This window comes from Drosophila nasuta, chromosome 2L (genome assembly GCF_023558535.2).
Source record: "Drosophila nasuta strain 15112-1781.00 chromosome 2L, ASM2355853v1, whole genome shotgun sequence".
Classification (NCBI taxonomy): Eukaryota; Metazoa; Arthropoda; class Insecta; order Diptera; family Drosophilidae; genus Drosophila; species Drosophila nasuta.
The window spans coordinates 8,457,955-8,481,301 of NC_083455.1; the positions used below are offsets into that span (position 1 = coordinate 8,457,955).

General features: G+C 37.1%; 4 protein-coding genes across 4 annotated transcripts; all 4 read left to right on the top strand.

Annotated features, from left to right (window-relative positions):
- Positions 1-669: 669 nt before the first annotated feature.
- Positions 670-3,954, top strand: LOC132785460 (beta-1,3-glucosyltransferase-like; the record flags this gene model as incomplete). The annotated part of the gene is made up of 6 exons (XM_060791572.1): positions 670-1,125; positions 1,606-1,742; positions 1,826-2,201; positions 2,896-3,028; positions 3,245-3,398; positions 3,537-3,954. Coding segments are annotated over exons 1-6 (1,596 nt in total), but the record flags the coding sequence as incomplete, so codon positions are not given.
- Positions 3,955-5,762: 1,808 nt separating this feature from the next.
- Positions 5,763-6,251, top strand: LOC132785465 (uncharacterized). Its single transcript, XM_060791585.1, has 2 exons — positions 5,763-5,905; positions 5,977-6,251. Exons 1-2 carry the CDS (start codon positions 5,875-5,877, stop codon positions 6,249-6,251), a joined length of 306 nt encoding a protein of 101 aa, XP_060647568.1. The 5' UTR covers positions 5,763-5,874.
- A 4,617-nt stretch (positions 6,252-10,868) lies between these two features.
- On the top strand, positions 10,869-16,873 carry LOC132798244 (beta-1,3-glucosyltransferase-like). Its single transcript, XM_060810028.1, has 7 exons — positions 10,869-11,354; positions 11,953-12,089; positions 12,173-12,554; positions 13,338-13,470; positions 13,675-13,828; positions 13,967-14,496; positions 16,712-16,873. Exons 1-6 carry the CDS (start codon positions 10,977-10,979, stop codon positions 14,484-14,486), a joined length of 1,704 nt encoding a protein of 567 aa, XP_060666011.1. The 5' UTR covers positions 10,869-10,976; the 3' UTR covers positions 14,487-14,496; positions 16,712-16,873.
- Positions 16,874-22,003: 5,130 nt separating this feature from the next.
- On the top strand, positions 22,004-23,261 carry LOC132798617 (ribosomal RNA-processing protein 7 homolog A). Its single transcript, XM_060810544.1, is given in 3 exon segments — positions 22,004-22,225; positions 22,282-22,793; positions 22,795-23,261. Coding segments are annotated over 3 exon segments (801 nt in total). The 5' UTR covers positions 22,004-22,200; the 3' UTR covers positions 23,059-23,261.
- Positions 23,262-23,347: the final 86 nt, after the last annotated feature.

A 23,347-nucleotide genomic window follows, 5' to 3' on the forward strand; every position in this document is an offset into this window, starting at 1 on the left:
TCTTCTGCGTAGTACGTACGTATTAATATTATATTATGTATCATATTACATATAACAGAAACAGCAACAGCCATTAATGGTTTATTGTGTTAATATTGATAAATATAGTATAATACTGCTTAAGGATTTGGAACTGGATACGCTTTACGTTTAAATACTGTATTTTAAAGGCGAACTTTTAATACAGTTTGAGAATCATTGTTGCAGACTTCGTGGACCTAATTTACTGCTAATGTCACAATAATAATATATTATTTAAATTAAATTAAACCAATAAATAGTAAATTGGTAAATAAAAGTTCAAGCACTTTAAATTATAATCATCCATTATCGACTACAAATGAAACATTTTTAATTTTAACCATTTTTTTTATTTTCAACTCTAAAATTTTTTGTCGCTAACATAATGGACTTGTTATCATAACAAGCTAATCATTCTGCCATAATATGTAGGGAATCTCAATGCGTACAACTGTACAAACATTGTTTTCATTGTCATTGCCATTTTGAGTTGCCAACTGTTGCGCACAATCCATTTTCATTCATAAAAAACTACGTTACTTTGGCGCCTGCGCATTATTTTTATTTGGGTTTCCTTTGCGCCAAAATTGCAACCAAAATCAAAGTTTCTTCAGTACGTATTTGAACGTTCATTACCCAAGTCGCAGTCAGACTATGTCGGGTCAGTTTTAACAGAAATTAAGAAAACAAATGTGAATTGGAAAATTTGAAAATAATCTTAAAAAAATGGAACTGAAGCCTCTCATATTATTATTTTCGTTTATATTGTGTTTTGATTACTTGTGCCATGGACGCGAAATTCTTTTCGTTATCTCTTGTCCCCATGAGGGATTAAAGAATTGCCGAAAACTAGAAGAGAATCTGTGGCAACAACAGCAGCAAATAACCGAGATGATCCCAATGGATTATGATTACGCCATTAAGGTTCACATAATGCATGAACTATTCAATTACTGGACACTGCTCGACGCGTTGCCACATTTGCGAAGCCAGACACGTCTGCTAAATGCCAACACCGAATGGATTATTTGGTGTCAGCAAAACACGAACGTGTCCTTCCTGCGTGCTCTGCTCGACCAGCTAAATCGCCAGGATGCCCAAGAGGTGCGTTGCCGACAAAATAAACCTTTCACAATTAAACTGTACAACAAAAACGGAGATTAATTAATCTGGCAAGGAAAGCAAGGAAGTGAATAAGGGAGAATGTTCAAAGTTGTAGAGTTGACTCAAAAAATAAACCAAGTTCTGATATAAATAGATAAAAACTTTAGTTGTTTTCGCTAAATCATAGTACAGATTTTAAGATCTACATTACAATCGTGAACTTTATCTTAAAAATGGCGGTTTTACTTTTTATTGTTATGAATTTGGGGGAATATATTAAAATTCGAAAGTCGGAAGTGATGTCTGCCTTGCCTGTTACGTATTTTTCGTTTAAAAAACAATTTTCTTGAATGTGTGCGTTTGAAACATATGACAAATTGGCTCAAAAAGGTTGCAAGATGTTAATCAAATTGTATCCTTTTTTTTTTGTTACTTCTTATGCGTTAGCTTAAATTTTACTTTTGCTTCCATAATTTTCAGATGGCCTACTATGGACACGCCTTGTATGATGCTGAGGCAACGATAGTGCATCACTTTGCGCACTACAAGAATCCAACTTGGTTCCCGTATCCAATGCTGAGTTCTGGCGTTGTTTTCACAGGTGTTTTACTCCGCAGGTAAGTTCAGCGGGGGGTGAGGGGAACCACTGCAACAAGGTGATGCCCATTACTCATCATGGAACATGCATTTGCATTTGCAGCCTGGTCGAACTTGTTGCTGCTAATCCCCAAAATATCACTAGGCACAGCGAATTCGCCATAGATGCGGCGCATGAGTTGGCCCGATTCATTTTCGATAATTTAGCACCTTCATTGCCAAATGATGATGATGATGATGATGATAGCAGCAGAAACAGTGTCGAAAAAGACTTGTTACAGCGCAGAATAATTTTGAAAAGTGCTGCCTACATTTGTCCCTCGGCGAACTTGTCGCCAGCCTGGTCTGGAGAGTTGCCATCTCCAGAGACGCCGAAAGGCAAGCGAACAATAACAACAAAGTCGAAGTTGAAGCCGAAGCCTGTGTCTTGTATGTTGCATGCAACTCCTGAAACGGCTGCTGGGAATGTCGAACATTGTGTGAGTTGATTTATGAATGCATTCATGGTTGGCCCCTTGAGTGTTGTGAGTTGTAAGTTGCAAGACTTACTCAAACAAGGGTCAGTAGTCAGCAATTTTGGATATGTGATGGATGCAAATTTAAAGTTTTTGAAAATAAGATTACAGCTTTGAGAATATAGTTTTTGTATTCCTAATACCTTACTTATTTATTTATATAATATATTTAAACTCTTAAACATTTACTGAAAATAGATATAACATTTGTAAGCAGATTATTACGAAACCAAAATGAAGTAATTATCAATTTAATATTTCAATTTCAAACTATTATCTGACTTAAAATAGATTTTGATAATAAATGCATAATTTTTCTGTTTGTCATATGTGAATTCTTTTTCCTATGACAAGTCTAAATGGAAGAGCAATAATTAGCGTAGAATTCCTGACTCTAGCTAAAAATGTATAAATATTTTGGTTTTGTGCAAACCTTCCTCCTGACTAGAAGGTTGTGCCTTAAGTGGAGTGAATGAAAGTTGAGTGCTCAATTTTGGAACAGCAATTTAAAGCAAACATTAGTGCAGTTGTAGGCAATTGAAGCAATTAACATTCGACTAGGCAGCTATAACCATAAATTCTCTGACAATGGTCAATCGAAAACTGAAACTGTCGATTTTCGCCCACAAACACAAACTCAAACATAAACACAAAACAGGTGCACACAACTGGGGCCCACATCTATTTTGCAATCAAAACCTGTGCAAAATTCCATAAGGAGCGAGTACCAATCATCGAACGCACCTGGGCGCAGGATGCCAGGCAGCGCAAATACTACAGCGATGTGGCAGGTAAGGTGTCACAATATCTCGACAACGTTGAGCACAATTAAAGCAAATGAGTGTCTGCAACAGCATGGGGCATGGATGCAGACTGCAAACAGCCTCACTTTAACTTCAACTGCCATATTGAATATTCATTGATTTGTCTTTGTGATCTTCCACAATTTAACCTATGACAATAACGACAACGACAACGACAACGACAACAATTGGCAACCACAACAGATGCCAGCATACCGACAATCAGCACCGGGATACCAAATGTTGCAACTGGACATTGTGCCAAAACATTGGCAATTTTGCAATTATCCCTCAAGGATATCAGACAGTCAACGGACATTCGTTGGCTGATGCTCGTCGATGATGATACGCTACTGAGGTGTGTGTACTCGTATAGTAAGTGTGTGTGAGCCATGATTTTTATGCAGCTCACTCGCCTGACAGCACATTCAATTAAAATTATTATTGTTATTATTTCTTTCATTGCTTTCCAATGTGTGGTATTAATCTGATTCAGCGTGCCTCGATTGGCCGCTCTGCTGAGCTGTTACAATCACACGGACCACATTTATCTGGGCGAACGCTATGGCTATCGATTGTATGCGCCGGATGGCTTCAACTACCACACAGGTGGCGCTGGGATTGTGCTCAGTGTGCCGCTTGTGCGGCTCATAGTGGAGCATTGCAGCTGCCCTTCTCCGAGTGCGCCGGATGACATGATCCTCGGCTACTGTTTGCAGACGCTGGGTGTGCTGGTGTTGCATTCCTCCGCCTTCCATCAAGCACGACCCCAGGACTATGCTGCGGATGTGTTGCAACTAAATGCGCCCATTTCGTTCCACAAGTACTTGCAGACAACGCCGGAGCACACGTATAAACGGTGGCTGGGTGGCCAGCCACCGGACAACGCCACCATACGTCATGTATCTGGCAAGGATCAGCGGTCAGTTCCAATGCAGCTTAGTGGTCATGGACTGCTACAGTTGGCCAATATAGACCTCGATGACTCCACAAAACATCTGGATCTCTAGCCAGGTAAGTGGTATGACTAAAATATTTAAGGGTTAATTGTAAATCTCTGTCAGCTAGAACTCTTTGGCTGTGGCAGTTGAATAAATGTTGTTACCACAAAGCCGTGGCCTGTCCGAAATGCAATCTTCTCCAGCTTCAAATGCAGCCAGCCATCAAGTAACTGACAGGCACACAAATTTTCCGTTCTTAAACGGGAAAAAGTTTCTCAATGGCACATTGCAAAACCCTTTTACCATATTTTATCAGCAAATGTGTGTGCAACTTTTCGCATACCTTGTTTTTTAGGTGTGTAAGTGTATGTGTGTGTGTGTGTGGTCGGGTGTTGAGCAACCTTCGTGTCACTTTAATTAGTGGAAATGCGGTCGCCATTTGCAACTTTGCGACAGCAGATTGAATCTGTTTATACAGAGTAGAGTATTGGGGTTAATCCTTTGGTTTTGTGTTAGCTGACTACAAAATGAAATTAAAGAAATTTTAATTATATTCACTTTTATGTGAATGGTGAATGGTATTACAAGCTGGCAATTAACAATTTTCTTACTTAAGGAATACCTAATTCTACGATAAAATTCATAAGTGAGACTGGAGCGTTCTTTATACTTGGATCAATCATGTTTGCTTTCAATAAGCTCACAGCACTGAATGTGAAAACATTTTAAATGTAAAACTCAAACAGAAAATGAAAACTAAAACAATTGTGGCAATTCAAGGGGGAATTGAGAGCTGAGCTGAACGGAGCTTCGACAAACTGTAAAGTCCCAACCGTAGCTCGACCGCTCAGACCTAGACTGAGGCACAAACTATTTTCTAAATCACTTGGGATTTTGTTGCACATTGTATGAGGGATATCTTTTTAAACAATTTCTCTTTCCTGCTTCATTTCATTGTGTGTCTTTGTGTGAAGTTGGGGTTACTTAAATTTTCTTGTGGTTTAACTTTTTGATGTTTGGAGTAAGATTAACGCTTGAATTTCATACACACAGACGACCCACATCTCGCCCAACTTACACTCCTGCCGGACCTTTTCTGATGTCACATTGTGCGTGTTCCATCTAATCTACTTTCAAATAGCCACAAGCAACACCCATGTCTATGTAATGGTGTTGGTGTTGCCTTCAGTCCTGTCTGCGGACAAACTGTAATTTTATGCTAAAGAAAAAGAAAATGCTGCATAAAGTCTCAAGATAATGTGAAAATTTTTGACATTTTCTGGTGCTGGTTCTTTTTTTTATGTATTTCACAGATGAGCAAGCATCAAAAACAACAAATGCAGATGCAGTTTATCTAAACTTTTACAGTTTGAGAGAAACGAGAAAAGGTTATCCAAAACCCTGTGCTCAAATAAAGTAGTCAACACATGCATTTAATTAATGGTGACTGTAAAAAGAAACATATATAAAATTATCGTACAATCATAAAGTAAAGAAAGGGTTAGAAACTTTTACTTTCATTCCAATGCTCATAAAATAAAGCATAAACTGATAATGAGGTACAGGCCGAAAATGAAATACTCTTACAAATGATGTTATAAAAGCTTTATAATATTATTTAGTAACTTTAAACATGGTTTTTTTACAACAAAAATATGTTTTCGTACTTTGATAAGCCACCAAAAAATAAATAGTTCTATAGTTTAAACTTAAGTCAAATTCTTAATGTAAATTTCAACTTGAAAATATTTTAAATTCTGAAAGTTTTCCTTAACAAACTGCTCTTTGAGCCCTTAGCATCTATCGATAGAAAGGGTATAATGAAAACTATTCGAAGCTTTGGTATAAAAACGAAATTGTTTTCAAAGAAATGAGACAGTTCAATATTAGAAAATGCAGATATCAGTTGTGTTGCTTTGTTTGGGTGAGTACGGATTATAGGCACCATATAACAAATATTTGATATCGATAACGAAGTATAACTTCATCTCTAAGTGCTGTGGATGATAGCAGTCAGTGCATTGCCCTGGAGTCCGAGCGATCCCATGGAGCCAGTGCTTTTTCAAGCCTATAAACACCAGAAGCAACGAAACTTGGCCAAAATACAACTGCCTCCACAAAGTGCTATCAATTTCGTTGGTCCCAGACAGGCAGCATCCTTGGAAGAAGATGACGATGACAGCTACTATGACGATGGCTACGAGGACGGAGACAAGAATTCGCCGGTGGATTACACAGAATCGGAGGAAGATGATTACGAGTGGCGTTGAAAGATATACATGTACATAACATACATACTTAGACACTTTTATATATGTAAAGTAAATGTAGTATTTATTTAACGGCAACTTGGTTGGTAATTAAATTTATTTGTCGCAGAGGCATGCAGCATGCCGCATGTAGCGGTTGCTTCGTATTCATTGAAAAAATCCGCAACTAATTAGGACACGATGCAACACACCGTAGACAAGAGACGAGAATGTGTTTTCAGCGTTTGCTTGCCCAGTCTGAGTCTGAGTCTGGCTGTGACTCTGCCATCCAGAGATAAGCAACTCGAGTGTCGCGTTGACCAACCGACTGCAGACTGCAGACAGCGTCAAACAGAGCAAATAAACAGAATCAGAAACAAGCACAAAGCAGAGACCAGGCTGTTGAGAGATGCACGATTAAAGTAGTATATTAAGAAGTCTTTTTATCCAAACATTTACAAGTTTTCAAGCACAAGATAATTCGTTTAATTGCAAAGATAGTTAAGTTAAGTTTAGTTAACATCCTTTCAATTCTATCAAAATAGCAGTGCTTTTACTAAGCATAACATATTATTACTATAAAACTCTAGTGAAATTTAATTTCCTTTTTTAATTTAAGCAAATTAAAAGCTTTCCTGATGAACATATATTTAAATTCACTTACTACTCACTTGAAGCGATGGTTCGTTTTTATACCCGCTACCCATAAGAAAGAAGAATTTTAAAGCTTTGTGTTTACAGGAAATGTTTGTAATAGGATTGATGATTTTATGATAGATTTTTGTGTACTCTGAATACAAGATAAATGAAATAACTATTTTTTGCAAGCATGAATTCTATAAATAACTAGAATACTTTTTGCAATGAGCTTAATTTTTTTATTCATATTTTTGTTTGCTAAAAGTTAATCAACAAATCAAAAACTTTGATAAATTTTAGAAGCAGTAATTTAAATGTTATTGCCAGTTACCACAACGTTTCAACGGAGCCTTTAATAATTGAAGTTGTCAGATTAAATAACCACAAGCAATTACAACTGTCAACGCGACCAAATCAAAAGTCATATTATTTTCACCTAATTGGCAATGTCGTCGCCCCTTTGGCCACTTGCGAAAAGTTTAAGTATTGATTGGTATTTGAATAATAGATGTATTTGCTGCTTGCGGTGTCAATGAAGTGCTTGGCTTGCCCCATGTCGCATGACTGGGTGGCATCAATGCCAATCGATTGGGGGCATGGGCGGATAAATGAGTTGCTTTTGTTTGTTTATCGCCGAATATCTCAAAGATGCACACTTCAATTCATCTCAGTTCAGTTGAGCTTTAGTTTCGTTCAATTCATTCAGTCCAGTGCAGCCAACCAGCGACGGATAAAACACTCCAAAAATGCAATAGAGCGTAAACTGTTGATGCCCCAATCAGGATGAAGCAGAGCTCTGCTCGAGTTGCTTTTTGCCCAAATTTACATTTAATGACGTTTAAGTAAATGGAAGGTGCCAAAAAGCCATTGAAATTGCTTTGCACTTTATAGTTTCAAGTAATTCAAATGATGCTAATGGTTGACCTCGGATTTTATATTGAATTTATTCTAGTTGTGGATACTATTATCTGGAATTTAGATCAACAACTGATAAACACAAAGGGAAAAGACATGCTGCTTTAATAATTACATATTTCTGATTGCATCTTGATTGAATTGAATGCAATCATCAATTCAAATATTAATTATTTTATGGATATTAGTCGGTTTCTATTTAAAGCACTCAAATATTTCACAAACCAAATCAAGTCTGAATACAAATCCATTAAGATTAAGTTCGAATGCTCGAGAGTAGGTATCTCTGTTCGAACATAATCTTTGCACTCTTAGTCAACAATAAATTTGTGGCCATGTCTAAAGTTTAACTCGAAGAAAAACCATTTAGGGTCTATCAAAAAGTCTAATCTGCACTTCGTGCAGCAACACAGCCCAACTGAATAACTGAACCCGTCTTAACCAGCTTGCCACGTGCAATAAATTTCTAGGCGCAATGTCTGCACTATTTGTGGCTAGTCCCAGGACTAAGGCGTTGCCTCTCTCTCTCGTCTCCAAGGAAGGAATTGTCAAGTGTTGAACGAAGTTTCAATGGCAATGAGCATGGGCTTGATGTGAGTTACTCTCACAGTTAAACACGTGCTCTGTACGTGATCTGATAAGGAATTAAAGCCAACACAGGAGCATGTGTATAGTTGGTTAAACTGTGTCACATTCGTTTGAAGCCACCGCAAAAGGAAACAAATTCCACGCCCTAACGTTGTTATTTCCGGTGAGGTTTGAGCAGCACTGTTTACACAGTTTGACAGCCGTTGTCGCCGAGTTCGCTGCGCTAATTTGCTTTAAATTGGCTTTTACGGCAATCGCTGCTTGTTTTGGTGATAAATGACAGGAAGCCCTTGACCCAAAACCCCTCAATGAGACGTCCAAGCTTATTTGAAATGTGTTTTTGTTATCACTAATGGCATCTGCAGCTGGAGTTTTTCCTGCTGTACACGCTGGTAAGTTAATAAATTGGTAAATAAAAATTAATGCAGCATAAATTACAAATAGCCAACACTCAGCATTGACGACGTCGCTGGCTCTTGACAAATTTCCTTTTTTGCCCACTCACATTGTGGCCATAATTAACGAGCAAAGTTTTTAACCTTTTGTGCAAGTTTTTCAGCCAGAGTCCAGTCGCATGGTCCCGTTGCTTGTTCGCAATATTGGCTGCTTATCGCAACAATGCCATCTGAGTGGCCAGCAGCTTGCGGCATTTGCCCTGTGGGCGTGGCATGTCAACTAATGAGAGTGCGCGACCAGTCGAAAAGTTTTTCTTTTCACTTGGCATAATTAATGAAGCGCACGTTAGTCAAAGTGTTTGACCGATTAATCAGCAAAGCAATAAAATCTTTAAGGCTGTGCATGGATTATTGGCGCCTTTGAAATTCTCTGGATCACGTTCAAGCTGTTAACGCACTTCGGTCGAGTAAATCACAGTAATTTAAGATTAATTTCAACTGGTTAGCATTCCTATTACAAACTATGCTATACAAATGTGAAATATTCAGTGATTCTGTAAGAATTTCTCATTATTCTAGGCACTATTATTATTGTTAAAAATTTGTATTTTACTAATAATTTAATTATTACCTGCTATCACATAACATCTGAAACTAAATACACATAGGTTAAAAATATAAAAAATTATTAAATAAAGTACAAAACAGTTCGTATAGTACCATAAAAGAATTTAAGATACTTAGGTTGCTTTGGGCTGGTTTCCACTATCAAAATAGAAACGAACTTCTGATTAGTAACAACTAGCAGTCTATACCTTTAACATACTGTAATGTTATTAAGAAATGTTTGCATCTATTTTTGGGTACAAAATACACAATCTTTTCATAAGTCTTTGCAAAAATATTATCGTATCGTATTCGTTTAGAGAGCATGTTAGAAATGTTTTTTTTATTACACAAAAAATAGATGGCTTAGTGAATTTTCTGACGAATTAAAAGGCTGCAGCGACGAATTTCGAAATGTGCCAATGATTGCCGGCCTGGTCGATTGCACAACACATTTGTTGATTCGCTTGCGGCAGAAATTGTGTGCCACAAATGGACACACATAAATCATGCGTGTGGCAAACCTCGACTGAAAGTTTTTACGCACAATTGGCTTAATTTCAAAGCTTTTCCCAGCACAGGTGGCGATTCGCATCGACACAATTCTTTCTGGCACACCATTTCAAAACAAATTAAATGTGAAGTTTAAGTATCTTTTATTTAGCGACTGAAAAGAGCAAGTATTGAATTCGATTTCTGAATCAATGCTTAGGTTATTGACAATAAAACTTAAAATTGACTTAAATGTATGTATATATAATATAATAGACTATTTTAGAAGAAGAAGAGTATTCGAGAACTCCAAAATTTGAAATAGGTTAAAAAGTCTACTAGCAAGGTGTAGGATAAAATTACAGCATCGATTTTGCTCGATTAAAATAATAAATAATAAAAAAAAAAAAATAAATAATTTCAATGCTCCATTTTTAGATTGTTACTGGTAGTTAGGCAATAATTTTGTAACCGCTTACACATCTGACACATTGACACAAATTCTCAACTAGAAAATCTAATAAAGTAGCAAATGTGTCAACGGTGCTGCCATTGATTAGCCTCTTGCTATATGAGATATAGGCAGCAGATTGAAATGAATGTTTAATTTAAAAGAAATATTTGTTACCATCAGACCAAAATTTGCCTATTTCAAATGACTTCATTAAATCCTAATGAGAGTAATAGAAACGACAAAAAAACAACAAAAGCAACAAAATAAATGGCAACGGGGCTAAAAACTTAAACCATGCTAAATTTTGTGTAATAAATCGTACTCACACCCTGCACAAACTGTATTCAGTGTCATTGTCAGTGCTTTGCCAACTGTTGCATACAAGCTATTTTCATTCATAAAAAGTTTGTAACTTTGGCGCCTGCGCATTTCTATAGCTCAGAAATATTTGGTTTCCGATTGCGCCAAAATAGAAATCACAGTCAAAGTTGCTTCAGTACGTTTTTGAACGTTCATCAGTGAAGTTGCATTCGGACCACGTCGCTACATTCGAGTAATGGATAACGCGATTTAAAGGCAATTCTAAATTCTGTCTAATTTTGACGGAATAAAATATATTTCCAAAAATGTATAATTAAATAAGAATTGGTGTACACCATGGAATCTAAGCATCATTTATTGCTAATTTGGTTTACATTGTGTTTTGATTACTTGTGCCATGGCCGCGAAATTCTATTCGTTATCTCTTGCCCACGCGAGGGATTAAAGAATTGCCGAAAAATGGAAGAGAATCTGTGGCAACAACAGCAGCAAATAACCAAGATGATCCCAATGGATTATGATTACGCCATTAAGGTTCACATAATGCATGAACTATTCAATTACTGGACACTGCTCGACGCGTTGCCACATTTGCGAAGCCAGACACGTCTGCTAAATGCCAACACCGAATGGATTATTTGGTGTCAGCAAAACACGAACGTGTCCTCCCTGCGTGCTCTGCTCGACCAGCTAAATCGCCAGGATGCCCAAGAGGTGCGTTGCCGTCGCCAAAACAAAGCTTACGCAATTAAGTTATACAACTAAAAAGAAGATTGATTAATTAGGAAAAGAGCAAAAAAATGTTTAGTTTAGTTTTTTAGTTTAATGCTATAGTGGATATTTTACATATTTGCAGTCTAAAAAAAAAACCAATTATGAAGACAGCCGTAAATATTGCCTGTAATGGACTAATCATTCGAATTTAAAGTTTGTCTTAACAAATGCCGGATTTAGTTCTTACTATGATGGACTTCGGCAGGTATATGAAAAATAAAATTATAAATTAGTTCGGTATCCTTGTCTTTTATCGTTGATGAGATGCAAGTATTCATATGTACCGACGGGCAGAGTCATCAAAATATACACATATTCGACTATTAAATGATGTCTATTTTGCCTGTTACGTATATTTTGCAATAGAACCTTTTTTTTATTTGAAGGGTATAAAAAACAATTTTCTTGAAAGTCTGCATTTGTAACATATGAAAAATTGGCTCAAAAAGGTTGCAAGATGTTAATCAAATTGTATCCTTTTTTTTTGTTACTTCTTATGCGTTAGCTTAAATTTTACTTTTGCTTCCATAATTTTCAGATGGTCTACTATGGACACGCCTTGTATGATGCTGAGGCAACGATAGTGCATCACTTTGCGCACTACAAGAATCCAACTTGGTTCCCATATCCAATGCTGAGTTCTGGCGTTGTTTTCACAGGTGTTTTACTCCGCAGGTAAGTTCAGCGGGGAGTGAGGGGAACCACTGCAACAAGGTGATGCCCATTACTCATCATGAAACATGCATTTGCGTTTGCAGCCTGGCCGAACTTGTTGCTGCTAATCCCCAAAATGTCACCAGGCACAGCGAATTCGCCATAGATGCGGCGCATGAGTTGGCCCGATTCATTTTCGATAATTTAGCACCTTCATTGCCAAATGATGATGATGATGATGATGATGATGATAGCAGCAGAAACAGTGTCGAAAAAGACTTGTTACAGCGCAGAATAATTTTGAAAAGTGCTGCCTACATTTGTCCCTCGGCGAACTTGTCGCCAGCCTGGTCTGGAGAGTTGCCATCTCCAGAGACGCCGAAAGGCAAGCGAACAATAACAACGAAGTCGAAGTTGAAGCCGAAGCCTGTGTCTTGTATGTTGCATGCAACTCCTGAAACGGCTGCTGGGAATGTCGAACATTGTGTGAGTTGATTTATGAATGCATTCATGGTTGGCCCCTTGAGTGTTGTGAGTTGTAAGTTGCAAGACTTACTCAAACACGGATCAGTAATATTCGAAGTGTGATGGATACAAGTTCTGAACGTTAAAAGATAGAATTATGTATGATTTCCCGGATACCGGATACACTACTTACTTATTTATATCTTGACGCATCTGATCGTTAGAATCCATTAAAATGAAGATCCCTTTATCTATAAAACTTATTATGTTTAAAATATGGCAAACATACCAAATAGTAAGATTGTTGAATTAATTCAGATTAATTTTTCAATTTCAACTTATTAGATGGCTTAGATAAAATTTAAATCTGACTTTAATATGTAAGAGTTTTATCAATATTAACAAACATATGTTTAATATAGGACCACTGCAAATAGACTATTTTCTTCGTTTGTATATCTGTTATAGATGAGTTCTTTTTTTTTGAGAAGCCTGAGTGAAAGAGGAAAAGTTAGTTTGGTATTTCGGACATAAACATTTTCGATTTGTAGTTTTGCATTTTAACGAAAAGTTGTTTGCGTTAAGTGCAATGAGAGTTTTCAATGAAAGCAAGAGAATGTACACTAGGAGCAACTTCGCAATTTGGGAACAACAATTTAGAGCAAACATCAGTGCAGCTTTAGGCAATTGAAGCAATTAGCATTCCACTAGGCAGCTATAACCATAAATTCTCTGACAATGGTCAATCGAAAACTGAAACTCTGTCGATTTTCGCCCACAAACACAAACATAAACACAAAACAGGTGCACACAACTGGGGCTCACATCTATTTTGCAATCAAAACCTGTGCAAAATTCCATAAGGAGCGAGTACCAATCATCGAACGCACCTGGGCGCAGGATGCCAGGCAGCGCAAATACTACAGCGATGTGGCAGGTAAGGTGACACAATATCTCGACAACGTTGAGCACAATTAAAGCAAATGAGTGTCTGCAACAGCATGGGGCATGGATGCAGACTGCAAACAGCCGCACTTTAACTTCAACTGCCATATTGAATATTCATTGATTTGTCTTTGTGATCTTCCACAATTTGACCTATGACAACAACAACTACGGCAACAATTGGCAACCACAACAGATGCCAGCATACCGACAATCAGCACCGGGATACCAAATGTTGCAACTGGACATTGTGCCAAAACATTGGCAATTTTGCAATTATCCCTCAAGGATATCAGACAGTCAACGGACATTCGTTGGCTGGTGCTCGTCGATGATGATACGCTACTGAGGTGTGTGTACTCGTATAGTAAGTGTGTGTGAGCCATGACTTTTATGCAGCTCACTCGCCTGACAGCACATTCAATTAAAATTATTATTGTTATTATTTCTTTCATTGCTTTCCAATGTGTGGTATTAATCTGATTCAGCGTGCCTCGATTGGCCGCTCTGCTGAGCTGTTACAATCACACGGACCACATTTATCTGGGCGAACGCTATGGCTATCGATTGTATGCGCCGGATGGCTTCAACTACCACACGGGTGGCGCTGGGATTGTGCTCAGTGTGCCGCTCGTGCGGCTCATAGTGGAGCATTGCAGCTGCCCTTCTCCGAGTGCGCCGGATGACATGATCCTCGGCTACTGTTTGCAGACGCTGGGTGTGCTGGTGTTGCATTCCTCCGCCTTCCATCAAGCACGACCCCAGGACTATTCTGCGGATGTGTTGCAACTAAATGCGCCCATTTCGTTCCACAAATACTTGCAGACAACGCCGGAGCACACGTATAAACGGTGGCTGGGTGGCCAGCCACCGGACAACGCCACCATACGTCATGTATCTGGCAAGGATCAGCAGGCAATTCCAATTCCACTTAGTGGACATGGGCTGCTGCAGCTGGCCAATGTGCCAACAGGATTAGATGGGTCCACAAAGCATCTGGATCTATAGTTGTTTGCAGGTGAGTGACATAACTAAAGTATTTGAAGCATAATTAGAAACCTTCGTTAGCTTAAATTGTTGGCTGTGACAGTTGGATAAGTCTTGTCACCCCAAAGCCGTGGCTTGTCCACAATTCAGTGTACTCCAGGTGCCACAGCCATCAAGCGGCTGCCAAGCGCACAAATTTCCATTTTCAATCGCGAAAAAGTTTGTCGGCTTGCGCATTGCAAAATCTTTACTGCATATGTGTGGGTACATTTAGTTGTATGTGTGTGTGTATGTTGCGGTCTTCATGAGACTTTAATTAGCGAAAAGTGGTTCTCATTCAGACAGTTAGGTCTGTTTATACGAGGATTGGGGTTAATCCCTTAGATTTCCATTTCAACCCTAAAACAATGATATACCATTTAACAAATTCGTTAGAAATAAAGAAAACCATTATATGGTAAAATATACAAACGTGTGCAGAACAGACATTTCGAAACAGTTTAAATGGCCGAGAATTCTGCGAACAAACTTAGAAAATAGGAATCCAAATAATTTACATCATACTGCAATACTTTTTATATACACACACATACAACTAAATGTACCCACACATATGCAGTATGCAGTATACAGTATACATATACAGATAAATATACCGAAAGTTATATTTGGCATATTGATATGCTATAGCATTAAAACTATACCTTTAAGTACAATATAAACCAGATTAAAATTCAAAGCTACTTAGGGTAGACTCAACTGCAAGAACCACAATTTTCCAAACAAAATTATTTCTAAATAACTTCTATAAGTTTTAACCTAATTTTTATACCCGCTACCCATAGGGTAGAAGGGTATTACAACTTTGTGCCGGCAGGAAATGTATGCAACAGGTAGAACAAGGCATCTCCGACCCTATAAAGTATATATATTCTTGATCAGCGTCAACAGCCGAGACGATATAGCCATGTCCGTCTGTCCGTATGAAACACTGGATCTCAGAGACTATAAGAGATAGAGCTATAATTTTAATTCGACAGCATTTGTTATGTTTGCACGCAGATCAAATTTGTTTCAAATTTTTGCGACGCCCACTTCCGCCCCCGCAAATCAAAAAAAATCGAATAACAAGTGTAATTTTAAAGCTAGAGTTGCGAATTTTGGTATATACAATAATTACTATAGTAGTTATAATTTCTGATTTGGGTGCGATCAGATAAAAATTGTGGAAGTTATTAAAGAAATACTTTTGTATGGGCAAAAACGCCTACTTACTAGGGGTCTTAGTTGCTTTGGCTGACAATCTGGTATATTGTGCCGTCTATGGTATATTTTGAATGGTGTACTATATCGATATACCAAACATACCATTACTTGTTTATTCTTAAAATTATTTTTCTATGAAAAAATCGAATGTAAACCTGATCTGCTATGTTACATTTATCTAGTAGCACCATTCAGTTGCTTCCGTTCACATTTATTGTTCATGATTGGTTTTCCTATTACTTAGATTGTGTTTAGCTATATGTATTGAAGACTTAGTAGTAGTATCATATATTAATGAGCTAAATGCAACGGTACGAATCAGAAATTTTGTTATTTACTTCAATCAACTTTCAACACTCAATGCGAAGACAATATAAATGCATAACTTAAACAGAAAATGAAAACTAAAACAATTCAACATATTCAAGGGGGAATTGAAAGCAAAGTTGAGCTAAGCTGCAACTTGCTTCCACAAACAAAAAGTCTCAATCCTGCTTTGCCTTCCCAGACTCAGTTACAACTATTTACCAAATCACCAAGGATATTGTTGAACATTGCATGCTTCATTTTATTTTGTTACTTTGAGTGAACGCTGGAGGGAATGCTCGGGTTTCTTACATTTTTTTTACCACTTTACTTTTTGATGTTTGGCATAAGATTAACGCTAGAATTTCACACACCTAAGACCCATGTCCCCTCATGTTAATCCCCACCACTGCTGGACTTTGACGTGACATTGTCTAATCTACTTTCAAGTAGCCACAAGCAACACCCATGTCCATATAATCTCTATGTACTTTGTGTGTATGTACTCGTGCTTGTGTATGCGTATGCGTGTTTTTGTTTGTGTTGCCTTAAGTCCTGTGACTAGGGAGAAACTTTAATTTTATGCAAAAGAAAATGCTGCATGAAATTCTCAAGATAATGTTAACAATTTTTGACATTTTGTGTGTGGTTCTTTTTTTTTATGTATTTCACAGATGAGAAAGCAACAAAGACAGCAAGAAGGTCGAAAAAAGTATATGATCACTTAAATATAACTTTTCTTTTGATGGAAATTCTTAGTCACAAAATATTAAGCAAAGTGATTGAAGTAAATGCTTTCAGATGATGTTTGTATATATATCAAGTGATAAAATAATGAGCAGATATACTATAATAATAAAAAATAATTGTGATGGTGCCACATTTTTAATGGTTTTTTGTACGGTAGCAATTTTTAACAAAGTTAAAATGCCTAAATTTTTATATATAACGATGTAATTCAAAAAATTAACATCTTTCTCAAAAAAATATATTTTTTTGGGTAAGTTCTAGTATTTTCATATTTTATATTTTATAGAAACAAATTATTTTATTCCATTGGTTATCAATGTTCAGATATATTAATCATTTAAACGACCGCTGATCACTTTGAGAACTTTACACAGCTTCGATAAAACGTTTAATAATTTAAGATGTTCGACCAAATCAATTACAAATGTCATCGCGACAAAATCAACTGACACATTGTTTTCACTTCACATTTGGCAATGTTGTCCAAATTTGTGAACCTCTCATTCCCCTCTTTGGGATACTTGCGAAAAGTATTGATTGGTATTTGAATAATAGATTCACTTGCCGCATGCGGCGTCAATGAAGTATGTTGTATGCCCCATGACCCATGGGTGGCATCACTAAGTGCCCATTGACACATCGATTATGGCATGGGCGGATAAATGAGTTGCTTTTGTTTGTTTATCGCCGACAATCTCAAAGATGCATACTCCAATTCAGCTAGGTTAAGCTTAGTTCCCTTCAATTCATTCAGTCCAGTTCGACTCAACCCAGCCATGCCAACCACTGGCGGATAAACCACTCGAAAGATTCAATGAAGCGTAAACTGTTGATGCTTCTACCTTCTCTTTTCTTTGAGTTTCCTCTTCAAATTTGAATTTAATGAGGTTTAAGTAACTGAAAGGTGCCAAAATCTTATTGAAATTGCTATGCACTACCGTAAATCTTAAAGTTTTATGTGATTGAAATAACGGGTCAGATGAACGTGGCTTTTCAGATTGGAATTATTTTTGTCAGCACTCTTGATGGCCATCAGAATAACTTGGGAAAGGGACATAGTTACTAATTTATAGTAAATAACAACAATCACAAATGATTTAATTTGATAATGAAAACAACTATATGTTTACAAAGTATTTTTAAAGCATTGAGATTTATAATTTTATATTTATTTTATTACTTAATTTAGAACATTTTAGAGTAAACACGAAAATTCAATCACAGATCAAGGATTCTAATAAACATGATTATTTTTTAGAAGTATTAAACTCAATGTTACGCATTGACAGAAGTTAAATGAAATAAAGATAAATTAATATGCTAATAGCTCCTTTGGAAGTATGTATGTTGTTGTTTTTGATTTGAGTTTTCGAAAAATTATAGATCTGAAATGGCTGCATTAAAACTAAATAAAAAGCTTGTGTTCAAAGAAAACAGAAGCTAATAATTCTCAAATCGCTAAAAGACATTTTCCAGCCACAAAAAACAAAACTGAAAACAAATCCTAAGACAAATCCATTGAAATCAAGTTAAGACGCCAGAAAGTGGCAACTTCATTCAAACGAAATCCTTCCACTTTTAGCCAGCAATAAATTTGTGTCCATGTCTAAAGTTTAACTTCAGGAAAAAACCATTTTGTGTCTATCTAAAGGTCTAATCTGCACTCCGTGCAGCAACGCAACCCAACTGAATAACTGAACCCATCCGAAGCAACTTTGCCACGTGCAATAAATTCCTAGGCGCAATGTCTGCACTATTTGCGGCTAGCCCCAAGACTTTGGAGTTACCCCTCATCCCCTAGGTAGTTAAATTGTCAAGAGGCGAAGGAAGTTTCGAGGGGATAGAGAAAGGGAATGGGAATGGGAATGGACTTGATGTGAGTTACTCTCACAGCTAAACACGCGCTTTGTACGTGACCTGATAGGGAATTAAAGCCGACAGAGACATGTGTAAAGTTAGCCAAAACGCGCTGCATTCGTTTGAACCCACAGAATATATCAGTGAGCGCAAACAAGGCCGCTAACCCTCCTCCCCCACTCGATCCCTTTTGAAGTTTTATCCAGTGTGGTTTTAATAGCACTGTTTACACAGTTTGACAGCCGTTGTCGCCGACTTCGCTGTGCTAATTTACTTTAAATTGGTTTTCTTGCGGCACTTACGGCTTGTATCTGTGATAAATGACTGAGGGCGTAAAACGCTGTGCCATGACACCAGACCAAGCACTCGAAGCCTATTTCTAATGTGTCTGTGTTATCACTAATGACATCAGTAGCAGGATATTTTTCTACTGTTTCTCAAGGAATTATTTTGCTATGTTAAAATACTGTGTGTACATATGTATGAGTGCACATATATTGAATTAATAGTACATTTAAAAAGTCTAAGTTTTGAACATTTATATTTGTAAACATTTATCTCAAAAAAGTATTCAATGAATAGTTTACATTTGTTGTTGCTACTCTTAAATATTATAAGTGCGTGCATGAATCAGGTTAACATACATACATTCACCACTAATTTCTTATTGCTAACTACCAGACATAAAAAGTTCTGATTTATCGCAACACAACATCACAGAATTCCGCTCTCTGTATCGGCGATGGCTCTTGACAAATTTATATATTTTTTTGCCACCTTATATTTTGACCATAATTAACGAGCAGAATTGGTAACCTTTTGTGCCTTTTTCATTTCATGTATCGCAAAAAACCCTCATTTGAAAGGCAACCAGCATAGCATGTCAAACAGTCGATTTTCTTCTTTCTTTTGGTATGCCATAATTAATAAAACGCACGTTAGTCAATGTGTGTGGCCGATATAATAAGGTTTCTTGGGCGCTTTTATTACACGCTGGCCATGTTGGAGCTATTAACGAGTTGGGTAAATAAATCATAGAGATTACGTCAATCTCGAAAACATTTTGCATTGCCTACTTCTAGGCTAAACATGGCATTCATATTATTCCTAACAAATTTGCAAGGACGTCTAAGGAAAAGAAATCGCACAAACTATTAAAATGTGTAACACACATGATTTAATTGTGTTTTGATGAATTCAAAAATTAAATTAATTTTTAGTAACTTTTACAATGTGCGATAAAAAATAAATTGCATTGCGAAAACTCAGAGTTGAAAAAGCATTTTAGAAAAGTTTTTTTCTTTTGTCATAGCAACCGTAGATGGCTAAATAAATTTGCTGCACGTGACGACGTAAATGGCCGCACCGAGGGATTTTCAAATGTCAGAGAAATGGCTTCCGACCTGTTCAATTGCACAACACATTTGTTGATTCGCCTGTGGCACAAATTGCGTGCCATAAATGAACGCACATAAATCATACGTGCGGCAAACCTCGTTTGCAAGTTTTTACGCACAATTGGCATAATTTAAAAGCTTGGACTTAGCCCAGGTGACCATACGCATCCACACATTGCCTTCTAGTATACCATTTTGAAAATTGGAAAACAGCAAATAAAGCCGAAATAAATTTCAGTTGCGATAGACGTTCCGTTTTCTACTGATTCAAGGTCTCGTTTGGGTTGCTTATCATTTATTACGTATCCGCAATAACACGAAAATCAATGGAAATTATTTTTGCGCCTTAAAGTAGGCAAAACTTTTTGCTGCTTGCCACTCATAAGATGTCATTCTACGAAGTATTTGTATGTATGTATTCGTATCTATGCAAATGCTGTGGTCGCACTTTTCTCCCTAAAAATGTGCCATATAGTTGAGCACCCTACACTGTAGTCTTTTGACTTAGTTTATAAATAATTTGAATTAACCTTTCGCAGCTACGCATCAGCTAAGCGAACATTTTTAATGACTTCGCAAAGTTACACACACTCAAAACACGTAACATAAAGAAGCAACGAGACCGACATTTGTTTTTATGTGTGAGATACTTGAAAGTTCATAAAAATGTCTGGTGATGTGGCAAGAGGGGGTAGGATGCCTGGAATGCCTTGGTCGCAGCCAACGCAAGCGCTAATTAGTCAAGGATTTGGCATTAAGGACTGGCCTCAGTACCAAGTTGAATTTATAAAATGTAAAACACGCGCCACGCCATATTTAAAATATTCAAAATATTATTTTTATGCTGTTTGTAAAAAAATTTGAAATTTCGAGCACGTACTGTAAAAGTTAAACAAAATTTGTGTTTATTATGACTGCGTTCATTTGCTACGCTTGACGTGAACTTTATGGGCTTGGAAATTTTACGACGTTCGAATAGCTATTGGGGATGGTTGTATTTAAATTTGAACGATGATATTGTTTATCAAATTAACTGTCCTTTTGGCACAACGTTTGCAATGCATATTCATTTGCACATTTAATTACACTTGAGACTTGCACAAAATCAAACCACATTCAAATTGCATTATTCAATCAACCAGGTTGTCCTCCCTCAGAGGCTGTTTATGTCCATGTGTAAGTCCGTCTACGTGTGTGTGTGTCCAAAAACAGTTGAACAATTGCCACTGCAATTAGGAACATTGGAATTTTGATTAATGAATACAAGCATGTAAACGAAATAGTCCCATGCAAATTTTCAAGATATAGCTTAAGTATATTCAAGTGTTTTAATGATTACATACCAGTTGTGGCTTTAATCTTAAATGTGGCCAAAACATGCTTAATCATAGCACACAAAAAAAGAATCACATTCAATTAATTAGCATCAATTCAGAGGACCTAGAACACAACGCAAGCCAAACGTGCATGACAAACTTCCGCTTTTCGGTTTGGTCGCAGGTTGGCTTAGATAAACATTTAAGAGAGGGCGGGCGGGCTGGTGGCTTACTGCATTTGTGGCTAGTGTCCAGTTTTGTTTTCGGACCATTTCACGGGTACAAACGAGTCCAAGTTGAAAACTGCTGCCGGACAACAGGGCAAAACAAATTCGTACGAAACTAAAATACGTGCAAAGTTTACAAAAAACAATTTGGTTGTGGCTCGGCCGCTTCCGTTGCAGCTCCTGTCCAGGTTGTTTAATTATTTGCCATTTAGCAGCAAGAAAAACTTTTGCCTACTATTGAATTACTAATTTTATGCAACTTAAATGTAAGGTACTGAAAAAAATTGTTGTAGTGAAATTTAGAAATAGCATTTTTATTCAATTAATCTCAGTGACTCCAAAATAAAATATATGGTATGCTATCTTTGAATGTCAACACCAACATCTTAAAAAAATTCTACGTTATTGATTTGAAATTAGCGCCCACACACTATTTAGCGTTGCCACACAGTTTTAAATACTTAGTTGCTGAACAACGTTGCCATCATTCGGGCAATGCATGAAGTTGGCTGCGCTTGTGCAAACAGCTGTTAACCATACACAGCTCGTACGTGCATTTCAAACAAAACGTGTTTACAATTTTGTGTATTGTCAAATATAAACAGAAAGCCACACAATGACAGAAATTGAAGGCTATAAAGGTGAGATATAATAAAGATAGTGGCCTTTATAAAACTAACGTAAATATCATTTACAGTTGTGCCGCTCAAAGTGACACCTGAAGCGAAAAATTGCCACAGCATTTACATGCGGGAGCATTTCATACGTCTTATGGATCCCAACAAACCGAAAGGCCGAACACTGTTTTTGTTAAATATTCCTCCATATGTCACAGAAACGAGTCTCGAAACATTCTTCAAACGCATAGGCAACGTGGAGAGTGTTTTATTTGCTGCTAAGCCAGGACGCGAAGAAACCGCCAAATGGTATGAAGGCACCGATGTTCCGTTCTCAAATACAAAAGCGCCGTTCAAGTTCAAGGTAGCCTACATTGTGTTCCAGAAGAGCAGCAGCATTGGCCATGCACTGGCCATAGAGAGCATTGATTTGTACAACAGCAGCGGTGTATCCCTCATCAAAACAGGCATGGAACTGTGGCACGATGAATACGAGAACAAGTTTATATTGGATGTTGCGAAAACGCAAGCAAAGATAAATGCATATATGGCAGACTATGATAAACGGGAGCGTGCCGAACAGGAGGCAGCCAAAAAACAGCGAGGCTGACGCTGATGGTTGGGTTACAGTGGGCAAAGATGGCCGTAATGCGGGCTTCGAGCAAAAGGAGTCAATAATTGGACGCCTGGAAGGCAAGTTAGCCAAGGACAAGAAAACCAAGGAGCTTAAAAACTTTTACACATTTCAAATACGCGAAAGTAAAATGCAGAATGTGGTAGAGCTTCGCAAAAAATACGAAGAGGATAAGCGCAAAATTGAGATGTTAAAACAATCGCGAAGATTCAGACCTTTTTAGTAAATCAATTTAAATAAAATATATATAATAAAAAAATAAAAACAATTTTTGAAAGATATGTTAACAGTTGTTAATGTGTAAATATAATAATTCTGAAAATATCCTAGCAGTAAACAAATTAAGCATTATTGTATAATGTGATCAACACATTCATCTTTCATGATTACAAATAGCTGCCTAAATAGCTGCTTTGAAATATAGTTTAGAATAACTTTTCATGTGTTTATTTTTAATTTGAGCATGTTGTATATTAAAAGTAAAAAAAAAAATGCAAATTGGTATATATTGC